General features: G+C 39.8%; 1 protein-coding gene across 4 annotated transcripts in view; it reads right to left on the bottom strand.

Annotated features, from left to right (window-relative positions):
• LOC140118963 (C4b-binding protein alpha chain-like) overlaps positions 1 to 17,669 on the bottom strand; it is an 89,434-nt gene that overhangs the window by 45,311 nt on the left and 26,454 nt on the right. For all 4 annotated transcript variants that reach the window (XM_072137463.1, XM_072137465.1, XM_072137462.1 and 1 more), the window contains 5 exons: positions 17,231 to 17,416; positions 9,561 to 9,752; positions 8,692 to 8,791; positions 5,769 to 5,848; positions 3,365 to 3,544 (listed from right to left, as the gene is read on the bottom strand). In XM_072137463.1, the coding sequence (XP_071993564.1) occupies positions 3,365 to 3,544; positions 5,769 to 5,848; positions 8,692 to 8,791; positions 9,561 to 9,752; positions 17,231 to 17,416 (738 nt within the window). The remainder of the gene's footprint in view (positions 1 to 3,364; positions 3,545 to 5,768; positions 5,849 to 8,691; positions 8,792 to 9,560; positions 9,753 to 17,230; positions 17,417 to 17,669) is intronic.

The following is a 17,669-nucleotide window of genomic DNA, read 5'->3' as shown; positions in this document are numbered from 1 at the left end:
TTACCCTTTAAGTGTTTCACATGGGTTATGACAACATGGAAGTGAGATTTAGAAACTTTTTATTGTTTTTTTTGGAAAATACATTCATGTAAGCCAAAAATTACACTTTCATAATGAATTAAATGATAAATGCTCTGCAGAGTTTGACACCCAATTTTTCCTGAGTGCACCGATACCCCATGTGGTGGTAAACTGCTGTATGGGTACACGGCCGGGCATAGAATTAAAGCAGCGTCATTCAAAGCAGATTTGAATTATCACATTGTACAGGCTATACATTTTTAATTTTTTTGGTAATGTGATCATATGAGGTCTTATTATTTGCGAAGTGAGATGCAATGCATAGAAAATTTTGGGGGTCTATAGCTTATTCATGAGATTTTATTAACTATTTCAAGGGAGACACCAACAAAACCATCAACTTTTATTTTGGACTTTTAGCACTTTTTTTCCCCGCTCACTGTAATGTAAAAATATTATTTATCTATATTCTCTGGTTCATTGCAATTATCGTAAAAACCTCATTTATATAGGTTTTCTTATCTTTGCTCAATCACTCAAGCTCCAATTACCAATATTGGAGAAAATCACTTTTTTTAATTTACAACTTTCAGGAGCATAACTTCTGTATTTTTCTGTTGAGGGCTTATATCAGTGATGGCGAACCTTTTGGAGACTGAGTGCCCAAGCTACAACCAAAATCTACATGTACGTCGCAAAGTGCCAACATGAAAATTTAAGCAGTAACTTACTGACCCCTGCTGTATCACAGGTTTTAATTGAATTGGTGTCCAGAGTTCACCAATACAATAGAAAGATGGAGAAATTTGGATTGTAGCTTCCCTCCAGGGTCCCCTGAAGAGGAAGAATCAGGGGACCCAGAGCTGGAGCTCAAATGACAATCCATCTCTATCCAACCCTTCCCGCTCATCCTGTAGTCCTGGCAGCCAAGGATGTTGCTTAAGAATAGTGCTGAGCATGGTGCGTCCTGGGCTGTATTGGATCACAGGAGAAAGCCTTGCTGGCAAACTTTGTGTTTGGGTGAAGGCCTGGGTGCCCACAGAAAGGGCTCTGAGGGCCACCTCTGGCACCCGTGCCATAGGTTCGCCACACTTGGCTTATATGATACGACTGAAAAGAACAACTCATTTTGCAAAAAAAATAGGGTATGTAACTTTTTTTGATCACTTTAAAACATTTTTTGTGAGGGTTTTTTGATAAAAAATTGTATATTATGGGAAGATTTTGTTTTACATCATTCAATATTGATTTAGATTTATTGTACAGATTAATACGGACAAAGTGATACCAAATATGTACTTTTTTGTGTTTTATATACTTTATTTGGATTTTATATGTAACTCGAGTTGATTAGGGGACACTTGGGCTTGAACAAGCATTCATATGATCGTTGACGCATGCTCAGTAAGTTATAGCCGGGTCCTGCCAGGAGGCAGAACCCGGCGCGAAGAGGAGCTGGCGACTGATCCACGGGGAACACACTTAACCGTCGCGGTCATGCTTGACCCTGGCATGTAAGGGGTTAAACCCAGGATCTGAGATTTTCCGATCCCCCCCCCCACCCCGCCATCATTTCACCATTTGCCAATTCATATCTGCCAACGCTGTCTCTGTCCTTTATTTACCTTCCACACTACCTAGGTGTCCAAGGTTTCATTTGCTCTCTGTCCCTCGCTACACTGACCATTCCCACAACATCAGTGACGGTTTACCGACAAGGAGTATGCAAGATGACAGCGGAGCTGGAAGGTATGGTGACCTACCTTTAGGGGTTTTCAGATAATAGAATTTATCTCACAGACACACAATAAAATGAAATATTTATGTTGCATGAGTAATTGTGAATTTTTTGTATTTTTATACAGAAAAGACGATAATTCGTCCTCTTGTGGCTAGCATTTAAACACCATTTGTTATACATTACTCATAACAATACTTTTAGTAATCCTTTTTAGCTCTACTATATTAAAAGGTTGAGTTTAATGGTAGATTCCCACAGCAAGCACAGGGTCGGGAGGAGGAAGGGGGAGCGTTCTTTCCCTCTCATCACCCCATAGGCAGACGAGCGGCCGCAAATCTGCCTAAATATAGGTGGGGACTCTGTGGTGCCCAGATCACGAGCCCCAAAGAGGCCGTGTTAATGAGCCCTTAGTCAGGTTCACTACCTGTATTTCCAAAACAATATCACTAAGGAAAAGCCAGTAACAAGAAATGTTTAGATGGACATCTATGCCAATAACAGAGCTGGACTTGCAATACAAATATCAACACAAACCTAGAAAGTATGCAAATATTCGGCAAATATGCAGAAGATTCACCTCTCTCATCCGCCATGAAGCTATATGCATTAAATGTACATCTTAAGCTGGATTTCTGTGTGGACTGAGATCTATGTGTGATTATGGTTTTCTATTGCACTCTATCTTTTGCACTCAGGTAAGTACCTCCATACATATGGACTGCTCTTTCACTCCTGCTATTATTCAAAATTGCCATTTGGCTTTCATTTATTTCTCCGGGTTTTTGGTTTTTAGTTTAGAGGGCTCTTGGTCTGGAAGAAGACCATCCCACTTTTAATGTGCATTAAGTGCACTGTTTTTATCTAACGTTCACATACACGGCTGCAGCACTGGAGACATTGGTGGTTGCTTGCTATGGCAGTCGGGAAAGCATCCCATGGCTGTCATTAAGCAATTCTTATTAGAAAGTAATAGAAAATCCGTATATGCATAATATACTGCATAATAGCTTGAGCAATCAGACCCTCAAAAATGCTTGAAAATATATATTTCTTTATATTCCCCCTTTGCTCCAGAAGGCAGGTTCCTTACAAGATAGCTTTAATTTGTATGCCCATGTGGACAGGTATATTTTGTAGGTATAACTTCATCTAAAGTATTTTTTTGCACTTGGTAATTGGATTTAAAAAAAAATTGGGGTTGACATGTGAAAAAAGATTAACAACACAGCTTCACTGCAGACACCTTAAAGGACATCTACCACCAGGGTGAAGGATCTGGTGGTACATACTGGTGTGCGCCCCCTCTAGTAGAATCTGCTCTTCTTTTAGCTTCTTGTGCCCTGGTATTTGAAAAAAAAAAAGTCTTTTGAAATTATGCAATTGTGTCATATTTTGTGGCTGTAGACTAGAAATCAGGTCAGTGAAACCTCGCTTCTGTGATCTCCTGCAATGAGGTGTTCTTGGGCATTCGCGATGAATGCTCCAACAGTAGTCAGTCATAACAACTATAAGAACTAAAGGAGCCACCGTCATAAGAGCAAGAAACTCATTGCATCAACATCTTGTAAACTAGAGCTGCTACAGAGAAATGCAAATTCTGACCTATACAAGTTGGTGTTTCTTCACTCCAGGTTCCATCCTTGGTGCACGATGCTGATCTTGAACCATTTACTTTTAAATCATTATTGCATGAAAAGGTCACAGCATCCAAGTAATTGTATTCGTCCTTCTCAGGGGTATACCTTCCATGAGCTGGTGTATTTGGTGCAGAGCAGATTACAACTGTAAACAAAAAAATTATGTACATGTAAGGACACTCCTCAATGGGATTTGGATAAAAATCTTAAGTCATTTACTATGTCAAAGTTTTCCTTATGAAACTCCAGCACATTTTCAGTTGTAAAGATTGAAAGAGGAGATGAGCACCAATTTCCCTGCATATAAAATAGATTGGTTATAGGGTGAGTGTGGGAGATGGCCTAAACATTTCCCAAACATGTCATACCAAAAGAATAACTTTCATAGTGAATACTTTAATGGCTCACCTTGCAGATTTTTTTTGTCACGCTTCAAGATAGTTTTATCATAAAACAAAAATTAAAACCAAAAATAAACTACAAAATTGCATAAATCAATATTACAGATGATCATAATGAACTTTGTAATATACTTTATTCCTGTGCCCTTCTTCCATATGTAAGAAGTTTGTAAATCAGCTCTGTCTCTACTCCAATGACAGGTGAGAAATAAGGAACATGATCAGGTTCTTTTTATGAAAGGAAACTGTCAGCAGAATGCCTAAACAACTTCCAGATCATGTTTCTTTCATGGCCTAGCAAGGAGTGAGTCTAAAAGCAGCGGTCCCAAAGCTCGGTGGCTGTGGCCCAATACTGCTCATTTGAAAACCCGATTCCCAGGCCGCAGACAAAAACTTTAAAAAAAAATAATAAATAAAATACTGCCCTTATACTCCCCTAAAACAACAGCAGTCTCTCTGGTGGTAGATGATTCATTGCATCTGTCAGGGAAAAGATAAGGGGGCGTGGAAAGGTAAATATATAGATTTTGTTTTCTCAGCAACTAGGTGGGTCAGAGGGGGAGGCATGTTAACCAGGGGGATATTATGAGTGTGGATGGAGGGGGACTGGAGAAATAGCAGTAGTACAACCCCTTTTTCCTGTATCGGGCACACTCATTTTCTTTTTCCAGGGACCCAGTCCCGGGGAAAAAGAAAAAAGAAAAAATTGGTACAGCCGCACCCTGATTACAAAAAGTTTAAGAACCACTGGTATAGAGTCAAGGAGGTGGGAAACTCAGCAATGAAGTCAAGCTCAGAATTCTCATTTGCTGTAATTGACTATTCTGCACTCATAGACAAAATCTGAGTGAATTAAGTCACAAGTGTGTGTAGCGCTGCAGAATCTGTAGGCGCTATATAAAGAAAGAATTATTATTTATTTGCAGATACAGTGTGCCTTACCACACCATAACTGTGCATAATATATGGGGGACAAACAGTTATAGAAAAATATGACAAACATAGCTTGCAAATCATATACCGTGACAGAAATACCCCTTCAAGCTTTTTACCCCATGAAGGGCACAGTGAACATGAAAAGCACAAAACTGTAAATATGGAAATAAGAAACAGTCCTAAAAGATAAGCCACAGCCAGGGAGGTAGTTTTACCAACGGTAAGTGACATTGTACTGAAAAAGCCTTTTCTGAGACGACAGCAATCATTTTCCACGTTCAGGGCACTACTTTTAGGATAGTGCGATGTTGTTAAAATATTGGCAATATTGAGACAATATAGTTCTCACCATAGGCTGGTTGCCTCTAGAAAGAAATAATAATATAGTGAAAAAGAGGGGTCCAAGGCTGCCAAATCCCCTGTATGTATGTATGTATCTTAATGCCCTAAAAGGCATATGGATAACGTTAAGTTATCCTACAGGAAACAGATGACACATTATTTCACTATAATTAATCATAAAGGAGAAAGGAAAACCATTAAAGAGGACCTGTCACCCCCGAAAAATACCCCCAAATATGTTCCCCCTAATCCTGTCCCCAGCCCCTTCATATTTATTAAATTTTTATTACAATTTGTGTGTGCAAACATAGTTTTAATCGATCCGACTTACCAAATAAGAGGTTGGATCGTCCTACAGGTCCCCTGGCAGTCGGCTGTATTCATGAAGGGGGGGTCGGCCAACACCCCCCCTCCGGGCCCCTGTCAGTCAGGGACATGTAAGAATCGCCGGTAGCAGCGCCCAGGAGGCGGCTGCGCCGGGCTTATTCACAGTGCCGGTTGAATGTGAATAAGCCCCTCTGCGGCCGCCGGCAGCAGAGTGCGGCCGATGCTGTCAGCCCGCAGCATCGCATAGAGCCGGGAGCGATTGTGCAATACATGCCGGGCTGGGGACAGGATTAGGGGGGAAATATTTGGTGGGAGTATTTTTCGGGGGTGACAGGTCCTCTTTAACTTCACTGGTCAGATTACCTTCACACACGGGGACAGAATTACTCCACTGGCCATTTGCTAGACAATCTCGATAATTTCTTCTGTTTTCTAAGCGATAACTAAAAGATACAAGAACAAACTAAGCATCATTATGACTGTCAAGATCACATAATTTAGTGTTTAAAAAAGGGGGGTATATCAAAGGATCTCGACAGATCCAAAATTTTCATTGTTTGGAAAAATCAACGCATTCACGATGAAGCATTATTGAATGGTATCATAGATTATGAAATGTACACATTTTTGTATGTAGAACATCTAATCATCCCAGTGATGTACATTTTACCAAAATTCCACAAGAGTTTGACACACCCCCCTGGTAGACCTATAGTCTCTGGCACGGAATCCATTTATTCAAACATAGCTACTTTTTTAGATAGGGCACTACAGGACTTATCCATCATAGGTAGTTCATATATCCGCAACACTGCCGATTTCATCAATAAATTGAATGACACTCCTATTCCTCCTACACAAAACGTCATTTTAGCATCATTTGATGTTGTTTCATTGTATACTTCCATCGATCACCAAAGGGATATAGAGGTAATTAAGAAAAGAATTACCACAAAACAATTTACATCCAAAACCCAAGATTTCATCCTGGCCTTATTAGAATTGTGACAACTATAGAGGTTGGCCTCACGCACATGAACATATGGGATCACAGCCCCCTTAGACGTCTATGGCATCCAGTCACGATGCGGTGAGAACATGTCCTATATATTGCTGTATTACGCCGCTGGCAGCTCGGCTTTCATTGAAGAGGGAAGGGGTGAGGATAGTTCACCCCCACTCTCTTTTGCACCCGGCTGTATGCTCGACCATGCTACAACCTGGGAGAGCATACATTAGTGTGCATGAAGCCTTACTCTTACTAATATGCTTTGATCAAACTGAAATTTTTTATTATTTTTGGTCACTTCTATAATATGTGATTACAAACTGTATTGTCATTGGTTATTATAGCACATTTTTCAGGGATATATACGGTAACTTATTATAGGGCAGTGGTGGCGAATCTGTGGCACGGGTGCCAGAGGTGGCACTCAGAGCCATTTCTGTGGGCACTCAGACCATCGCTCCAGGACAGAGTTCACTAAATAGGACCAAATCCACCTGCAGTCCCATGCAACTTAAGAGATGCTGTTTTAAAGCGACATTTCATTTGCTGTTTGGGACTGTGGGAAAAGTGAGAAGGTGTTGACAGAAGTACAATGTAGGTCATCCTGCTGGACCCACTATTCTTTCTCTACAGAGAGACCCTGGAGAGAAGCTACAATGAGGGTCTGCATCGGTGTTCCTTCTTTCAACTGTATTGGTGGCCTCAGGGGGTCAATACGATTGAAAGACGAGGAAGAACAGGTAGCAATAAGTTATTGCTCAAAATGTCGTTTTGGCACTTCATGGTAAATAAGTGGATTTTGGTTGTAGTTTGGGCACTCTGTCACGAGAAGGTTCGCCATCACTGTTATAGGGTAATAATTCAAATTATATCTGGATAATTCACTTTTGTTTACCCACTATTTTATCCACTACTCCTTTATGAATAATAATATAATAAAGATTATAGAAACAAAACTGAGAAAATGAAGGAAAAGTTGAAAGGGTCTCTACCATTTGTTTTTATGCATTGTGACAACCGCGATAAGCACACACTCTCTGGCTATGGAGTAATAAGCCACACATCGTTAAAAGGTCAAAGACAAAAGTTGGATATTTACATTGCTTGCCCTGACAGTTTTCTGGTGGAGAGGGCATGTAAAAAAACCCATCCCCGCTGCTTTTTAAAAGGGTTTTCCCACATTTCTATGCCCTAGTGATGTTTACACAATAAATATAATTTAAACCCTTTACTTTACAATTTTACTCAGTGTTATTGCTGTTTTAGCTCCTATCTCTCCCTCGACTTCTCAATGGAAAATCCCCGGGTGTGGGCGGGGTCTCTCTAAGCCGACACATTATGACCCATATAGTTTTGTGGGGTGACAATGTGGTAAGATCATCAGGGTACAAGGTGTATATGCACCTTCATCTGGCTTCTGACATTGAACTAACACACTGACACATGAAGGAGATAAGACAGATCAGAGATGCCCGAGATGATTACACAGAGGCTGATACACCATTACACTCTGGGCTCTGCTACATGTCACAGATATGTGCCCGCCTCCCCTTCCCATATCACTTATCTCCTTGTAGCTTGTAGTTTGCAGCCTCTCTCTCTCTCTCTCTGCTCACCATGTGCTGACAGGGTGTGATCAATGAGCGTCTCTGTGCAGGGCGTGGCTACAGCCACACAGCAGAGACAGACAAATCTCATCTGCATAATCTCATCCAAGATGGTGCCTGACCCAAAGTCAGACGTTACTGGGTCCTGTCTCAGGGCAACTGAAATAGTGTACAGCAGGACTGATAGAGACAGGTTGGACTTATTTTCTAATTCACTGTTATTGACAAAAAATAGCATTTCACAGATGTGTTATTTTCTTAACCTGAGTACGTAAAAGAAACTGGTCTTCGTAGGAATACTGCTTTAAGCTATTCCGCCCTGCATGCCAGTTACTGAGTAGGTAGGGGTGTGAACTTCCAGCTATGCACTAACGTCTCCACCAAAGAGCCGAAAAGCTACAGCTAAAATCTCCGCCAGGTCAGACATCGTCTACATTGGCTGACCTGGTGGAGATTAGTTCCAGATCTTGTAAGAAGCTAGTCCTTTATAGTTCTTTAGTAAATCTGGCTTCTGAGCGCCGGCAGAGAAAAATATTGAGAATGGAAATAGGCCAGTCACTGTGTATAATTCCAATAAAGTACAAAAAACTATGGTTACAATAATCTAGTGTATTAGAAGTTTTATCATTCTAATTTCTGAGAAACAGATAATTTTGAAATTTAAACTCACCCTTCATTACAGAAATATTCTACTCTGGAACCAAAAAGAAAATTATTTGTGGCATTAAAATCCCCATTTGATAGATCTCCAGGATGCCCACAACTTTTGGCTGCAGAAAAAAAAATTCTGTGTAAATTACTGGAAAATACAGACTACAGTCTAGAAAATACAGTCTACAGCCCTCGCCACCTCCCTCTTCCATGCTGGAAGCCCAGGAGAGGGAGTTGAATTCAAGCCTTTTGCGTGACGTCACTGCCCTCTCCCAGCATAATTAGGAGCCTGAAGCGCTGGACATCTTGTCCCCGCACTCTGTGCTGCTAAATATACATTTCTTTTCTAGGTGATCCTGGCACGTCAAGACTAATGGAGAACAGCACCGAGATCAAGATGAAGAGGAGCGGAGGTGAGATTTCCGAATTGGTAGATTTCCTTTATTAAACATACTAAATTACAGTTTGGCAACATTCATTATTTCAAGGTGCTGTATTTGTACTGTACCAGAAAAAAAAAACATGCATGCATTTTATTCAATCAAGCTTATCTGATCTGCAACATAGACCAATATGCTGTTTCAGGGGAAAATAAAAGGTTTTCCTTACCCTAGTAAAATCCCTTTAAAAGTTTATAGGTGCTATAAAAGATCATTACTCAAAAAGTGAGTAAACCCTTTACCCAGAAAACTAAATTTGACAATAATACATTAAGGGAATCTATCAAGCATTATGCCCACCCATTACCACTGCATAGTAGTTATAGGAATATAGCTGTCAGTAATAGCTTTATGTAGATGATCCGTCCACTCCATGGCCTATAAGCAAATTTGTTTGGGTTGGGGGGTTACTTTCATACAAAGCTAAAAAGGTAGAATATTTACTTACGCTCACAAAATTCACTTGTGGTAGACCAAGTATAATTATCAAGGCATGTGACATAATTGGTTGTGAAAGGCTTACGCTTATAACCCTCCACGCAATCATAGTTCACTTTTGTACCAGGAAGAAAGATATCTTTTTCAAGATCCGAGTCTCTCGGTACTGCAAAATTGATTCTTTCAGGAAGATCACAGGCTCCTAATAAAAACAAAAATTATGAATGAAAATAAAAGTTTTGTAAAAAGCATTGTAGCACAAATTTGTTCTGGAAAACAATAAACCATGAAGGGGTTATTCCACTTCAGTAAATTAATTTACATGCGCAAAATGTCTACAGAGGAAAAACCCCTTTAGCTACTTAACACTATGCACAAGAAAAAGGACCAGAAACAAGGTAGTAAATCCTCAGTGTCCTGTACATAAAAATGCTGACAATGTAACATCGTTTAGAATCACGCTGCAGTCACAACACAACAAATATAAATGATGTAAGGCACGTGTGAATGCACGTGTGAAATGGGCCCAAGATGTTGTGCTGCACAGCAGTGTAGCAGGATACATCGAAATCTCGGTACTTCTGCGATACTTTCAAAGTCAGAATGGTTCAATACCAGGTTTCTGTTGCATGCGGTACAGAAAGACTTCCACAGACTCGACAGACTTCTTGTATCTGTAGACATCGGGTAGGAATTCCTTTGTATAGAAGTGCGGGGTTAGCGACAGAGCAGGGACTACGTCATCAGGTTAATATGTGGGGGGGAATTGTGACTGCTTGGGGGTCAGTGTGACTAAAGGAGGCAGTGTGACTGCAGGAAAGGCACTTTCTACTTGGGTACTGTAACTACTGAGGGACAGTGTGACTTCTAGGAGGACAATGGCTACTGGGGGGCAGTGTGGATACTGGGAGCAATAGGACTGCTGGAGAAACTATGGCTGTTGGGAAAATTCAGCTTTGTGTTCGCCCTCAAAACAGCTAATTGTAATGGCAATTCTGTATAAATTTAACTACTAAAACAACTCAAGTCGACATATGTATATCATAATAAAATGGTAGTCGGCCCCTTTAGGGCAACTACGAGGCCGATTTGGCGCCTCACCCCCCCCCAAAAAATGAGTTGACACCCCTGCATTAGACATTTGCAGCAACATAGGAATACATTTAGAAGCATAATGGCCCAGTATAGATTTGAGTCTCCCATTTAACATTAACATTAACATTTAACATCATGTGACAGTATGTGATCCCAATCTATATCCTGTAGCGCAGCCCTGAATTTCTGGAAATTAACCTTATTAAAATTTAAAGTTTTAAGTGTTGTGACCGCTGTTCCCAAGGGTTTCCCAGACAATGACATTTGGACAATTTCTGCCTTGTTAGAAATCAGAAGGTCCAACAAAGCTTCATCTCTTGTGGGATTTTCTACGAGCTGCACCATAAAATTACTGTATATACTCGTTTATAAGCTGAGGTTTTCAGCACAAGATATGTGCTGAAAAACCTCGCCTTGGCTTATACATGTGTCAATAAAAAAGAAATAAACTTACATACTCACCTTCCGGCGCCCCCGATGCTCGGCGCGGGTACTCTGTCTTCTCAACAATCCTCCCATCACCGCGGCTCCTCTTCTTTCTTCTGTTACAGCTGGCAGAGCTGCGGCCATGCACTCTGCTGGCTGACTCACACTCGGATGTGGCCGCTGATGACATAGTATGCGCCGGGCGGCATAGCGCACACAGACAGAAGAGGAACCACAGGGACCGAAGCATGGGGAGCCGCGCCGAGGATGGGGACTGCCCAAAGGGGAGTATGTACGTTTTTTTTTTTTTTTTTATGGGCTGGTCAAACTGGGGGCGGGAGGACGGGCGGGCTGGCTGGCTACCAAAGGGGACTGGCGGGCTGGCTATATACTGGGAGGCTGTGACCAATGCATTTCCCACCCTCGGTTTCTACTCAAGTCAATAGTTTTTCCAGTTTTTGGTGTTAAAATTAGGGGCCTCGGCTTTTACTCGGGTTGGCTTATACTACAGTATATATATGGTGTCCTGATAAAAAAATGTCTCCCCTTCAAGAACCCTGGCCCCAATTTATATTTGGAAAGTTAAAGTCTCTAGTGATCACTACTGTCCCCTTCTGTGCAGCCCTCTATCTATTTATATAGGTGACACTATTTCCTTAGAGATACTGGGGGTAGGGTTGTACCGGTATCAATACAATAAAAAAATAAATAAAATGTATTCAAAATATTTATCAACACACAAAAATCAGATTGATTCTTGCTGGAAAGTAACAAACAAGAAGACACCCCTCGTTATCCAGGATGCTGTCAGGATTACAGTAATGTCCTTTGACATTCTGGGAGATTTGATATTATCCATACAAATAGCTATAAATGCTATATTTAAATGACCGGTACAGAGTCTTAATTAAAGAAGATTAATTTATGTGTAAAACCACATATTGTTGGCTTTTTTTACGGTGTTTATCGTGCAGGTTCACTAATGATAGTTTTATTGTATGAGTCATTACGGACGCAGCAATACCATATGTGTAGGGTTTGTGTGATGATTTTTACTTTTTTTCCCCATTATATGGGATTATCATATTCTTATAGATTTATATCTGGGGCTCAAACCCCTAATCATTGTAAGGTGACTTTCAAATTAAATGAGTCTGTGTCCAGCGCTGGAATTTGACTAACTTGAAGGAAAGACAAGACCTGTCCTTGCAGGAAGTTAGCAACAAGACTGATAAGTTTATTGAGGGACGGACATTTATAGAAAACCATAAGGCACTTTACATAAGGCGTGTAATTAGGAAAGCAGCAACTATAATTGGGTGTTCTCACCCAGGAAATGTAACACTATTGGATGTAAGCACACAAAGGAGTCTAATACTATTGGCTACATGCAAATACTGAAACTTCCCAGGTGCTCGCCTGGATACTTTCCTCTAGGTGGTGCTAGTGAGCACTAAGTCTTTGTGTACAGAGGGAAACACCCAAACTTTAGTTATCACTACACAAAGTTATATGAAATGAATACTGAATCATTAAAATGTCCGACAATATGTAAGATGGCGTCTGAGTCCAGTATAATATCTTTAACAATATGTAATGGGAACATTGGGGTATTTTTATTCTTCTATTGACTTCTTTTTATTTAAAAACTTAAACTTAGTTTTTTACTTTTTAAACTTAGTTTTGCATGGTATTATCACTGTCAACCTATGCAGATGCATAAGCTGACGCAGAATGTAAGAACTTGTCTGTTTGACAGGATCTTCTAGAGTAGGACATCAGGCAGAATGTGTTTTATACCTACGATGTGTTGCGTTTTTTCATACGTTTTTGCTGCATTCCAAAGGCTTCAACCTTGATCACATGCTGAAGTAGCATTGCGTTTTAGCAAATGCAAAGGAAACCCAATGCTACCTCAGCATGTGATCCAGGCTGAAGCCTTTGGAATGCAGCAAAAACGTATCAAAAAACATGGATAGTAGATAACTGCTCTTAGCTGTAACAAAATATTTAATATTGATGTAGGTATTGATCTCTCCCTGCCTGTCCCTCAGTCTTTCCCTCTGCCGGTCTCTCACTCCCCCTGCCTGCCTCTCTCTCTATACCTATCCACCTTACCTTACACATGATCTGTCTTAAGCTCATTGCCTATAGCAGTGATGGCGAACCATTTGGAGATAGAGTGCCCAAACTTCAACCAAAACCCACTTATATGTTGCAAAGTGCCAACATGACAGTTTAAGCTGTAACTTATTGACACCTGCTATATCACACATTTCAATCGTATTGCCGTCCGGAGTTCACCAATATAATAGAAATATGATGGAGAAATTTGGATTGTAGCTTTCTCGCAGAGTCCCCTGAAAAGGAAGAATCCAAGTTCCTAGACCAGGAGCTCCAAATATAATCTCTCTGTCCACACTTTATTGTTTCTCCTGTAGCCCTGGCAGCAAGGGATGTTGCTTTAAATTGGCGCTGAGCATGGCATGTACTGAGCTGTATTGGACCGCAGGAGGAAGCCCTGAGTCCTGTCTGGCAAAGTCTGTGTTGGGGTGAAGGCGTGGGTGCCCACTGAAAGGGCTCCAAGTGCCACCTCTGGCACCCGTGCCATTGGTTACTATAGGCCAGTGGTGGCGAACCTATCAAATCTGAGAGCTCATATTAATGACCTGTAGCAGAATAGCAACTAATCCTGGCACAGCTTCTAACTGCCACAGAAGAAGCAGACAATGGCTCCTGTATATGGTGGTTAATAAAATGTATTTTGGAAAGTGCGGGGTGAAAATTCGGCGCAAAACCAAGTCTATGACATTCCATGCAGAGAGCAGAGGGCCTTCCAGTGCCCGGCCCCGTCTGGCTCCCGGCCTTCAAGTGCCTGGCCCTCTCAGACACCATGTAGAGGAAAATGGCCAAAGTCACTTGTTTGGGTTCTCCTCAATTTTGTACCACTGGGGCTCTCCAAATGCATCCTGACACGTGAAAAAAATTTCTGTCAAATTTGGCTTCTAAAACATCCCATTTTCCCTTCTGAGCCCAGCTAAATAACCACTCAACATTTTATATGCACATGTGGGGCAATTCTACACACTACACTACACATAGTTTTACACATTTCTGGGCGGTTGTTTCATCTTTTATCCCATGTGGCTTACAAAAATTAGAGGTGAAAATGACTTTTTGGGGAAAATTTTCATCTTTTTCCTTTTTGGGGCATAAATTAATCAAAACACCTGTTGGGGCAAATACACATTACACCGTGCCAAATTCTTTCCAAAATGGTGTCTATTTTTGGGGCTCTCCTATGTTTTGGTATCATTAGGGCTCTCCAAATGTATCCTCCACATGAAAACTTTTTCAGCCATATTTGTCCTCCAAAAGCTAAACAACTCTCTTTCACTGCCAAGTGCCGCCATGTGCCCGTACAACAGTGTACAGTTTTACAATGGGTATTGGCACACTCAGGAGAAATTGTACTAAACATTGTAAAATGCATCTTCCTTTTTAACCCCTTGTGAAGGTGCAAATTTTAGTGTTCAATTAATATATTGTTAAATATAATTACATTTCTGTAATTTCACTTTCATTTATTTTTTCAACCTGATGAAGCGCTCTTAGGGTTAACAAACTTCCCAAAGATTGTTTAGAATATTTTGAGGGCTGCAGTTTCTAAAATGGTGTAATTCGTGTGGCGTTTCTATCATATAGGCCTTATAAAGTCGCTTCTAACTAAACAGGCTCACCAAAAATAGGTTTTGATGATTTTTGTGAAAATCTAAAAAAAAAAAAAAAAATAACAAAAAAAATAGCACATAGTTATAAACCTTTTAACATACTAAAAAAAAAGGAAAGGCTGTTTGAAAAATTAAACCAAGTTAAAGCAGACATATGGACAATGTTAGTCATATCACCAAAAAAACTTGATAACTAACTTTCCAAAAAGTTGAACATTTTGAATTTGGAAAAATTTGATCTCACAGTATCCACTCTCTACTGTCACATATTGATACACTGCCATTTGACACCAGACTATGGACCTACTGGTTCTAAATGTGAGGATTTTATCTAACCAAGAGCCTCAATATCCAAGCTCAATGCACTGGTATATAGTATATTTCTGAGAAACATGACTATGGTTCTTCACCTTACCCATTTGGTGGTGAGATGACTATTTTCTATTCAGTTTTTCCTTTAGTATTAATTTTCTGGAATGCCATCAGACTAATTCTCAACTTGAAACGTTAACAAACATTCCCTAAAAACCCATGTTTTTAGACAGGCCCATCACATTCCCAAATTTTAAACCTACTCTCTCTGTATAGGACCCACCAATATGCTATTCCTTGGGAACAGGTGTCCTTATACATACGGTTTCCTACTTCTGAACACCCGACTTACAAACGACCCCCTAGTAACAAACGGACCTCTGGATGTTGGTAATTTAATGTATCGTATATTCCGGCGTATAAGACGACCCCCCTACTTTCCGGTTTAAAATATAGAGTTTAAGATATATTTGCCGTATAAGACTACCCCTTTTCCAACGCATACAAAACACCGGTAAAAATTTAAAAAAAAAACAGATTTGAATTTAACATGGTCCTTTTTTTTAATTTAAATTCTTATGACATGAAGGTATATAGCAGGAAAACTGTCGCTCATATACATAAGGCATACAACAACAACATTACCATCGTCCATTTTACTGTAAGTGTTACCATACTGTACCTTAAATTTTTATTTTATTGAATATTCCATGCCATGTACTCAGAAGCGGGAAAAAAAATTCCAAATGCAATGAAAATGGTGAAAAAACGCATTTGCGCCATTTTCTTGTGGGCTTGGATATTACGTCTTTCACTGAGCGCCCCAAATTACAGGTCTACTTTATTCTTTGGGTTGGTACGATTACGTGGATACCAAATTTGTATAGGTTTTATAATGTTTTCATACATTTACAAAAATGAAAACCTCCTGTACAAAAATTATTTTTTTGATTTTGCCAACTTCTGGCGCTAATAACTTTTTTATACTTTGGTGTACGGAGCTGTGGGTGGTGTCATTTTTTGCGAAATTTGATAATATTTTCAATGATATAATTTTTAGGACTGTACGACCTTTTGATCACTTTTTATAGATTTTTTTATATTTTTCAAAATGGCAAAAAAGTGCCATTTTCGACTTTGGGCGCTATTTTCCGTTATGGGGTTAAACGCATTGAAAAACCGTTATCATATTTTGATAGATCGGGCATTTCCGGACGCGTCGATGTGTTTATGATTTTTACTGTTTATTTATATTTATGTCAGTTCTAGGGAAAGGGGGGTTGATTTGAAATAGTTTTTTTTATTATTATTTTTTTTTTTTTAACTTTTTTTTATTTTTATTTATACTATTTTTCAGACTCCCTAAGGTACTTTAACCCTAGGTTGTCTGATCGATCCTACCATATACTGCCATACTACAGTATGGCAGTATATGGGGATTTTCCTCATTCATTACAATGTGCTATCAGCACATTTTAATGAAGGGGTTAAAACAAAATAGCCTCGGGTCTTCGGAAGACCCGAGGCTACCATGGAGACGGATCACCGCCCCCGATGACGTCACGGGGAGCGGCGATACCAGGTAAGATGGCGGCGCCCATGCGCCGCTATCTTTTTGAGGCTGCCGGCAGCTTTGCCGGCAGTCCACGCTGTGAGAACACCCGCGATCGGTGCTAGCACCGATCGCGGGTGTTACCGGTAAGCCTTTGCTGCAATATGCAGCAAAGACTTACCGGCTGTGGAGAGGGCTCAGCCCGTGAGTATAAGACGACCCCAAAGAAGATTTTTCTGTCTTCAAAAGTTGTCTTATACGCCGGAATATACGGTACTTCAGCCTTAGACTACAAAAGAACTATAATAGTTATAAAAGGTGTCTGCAATTAAACCTTATTGTTAATCCTGGTCCTTATGACAAACAAAAATTTTTGGAAATCCATTTGTCACTAAGAGCAAAAAAATGTGCCTATATTATAAAATATACAGTTACGACTTGCACATTAAATCAACTTGAGAACAAACCTACAGAACCCATCTTGTACGTTACTTGGGGACTGCATGTAGGCTCATGCACATTTACCTACACAAGTTAGAATAAAAGTTTAGAATACAGACTCACTTGCACAAAAATCAGAGACTGATGACCATGTGTTATCATCTAGGCACATAATAGTCCTACTTTTGCCAGGTAATTCATAATATCCATTGTTGCGGTCACACCTATAGACAACAGCTGTCCCTGGTACACCTGATGTCTCTGCAACTGGCAGGGTGTGTTCTATAACTGGCGGTGGGCCGCAATCAGCTGAAAAAAACAAAAAAACAACTTACATAAGTTTTAACTTTATTGTTTTAATTTTATTTTATTAAAATAATTAGCATCAATTTTTTATTATTAAATAATGACAAATACTGTACATTGCAAAAAGGAAACATTAGTAAGAAAAATCAACTGAAGAAAAAAAATAAAAATTACACACATTATATATATATATATATATATATATATATATATATATATATATATATATATATATATATATATATATATATATATA

The sequence above is a fragment of the Engystomops pustulosus genome, chromosome 2, assembly GCF_040894005.1.
Source record: "Engystomops pustulosus chromosome 2, aEngPut4.maternal, whole genome shotgun sequence".
Classification (NCBI taxonomy): Eukaryota; Metazoa; Chordata; class Amphibia; order Anura; family Leptodactylidae; genus Engystomops; species Engystomops pustulosus.
Note: the sequence above shows the minus strand (reverse complement) of the source record. Positions and strands in the feature narration are given on the sequence as shown.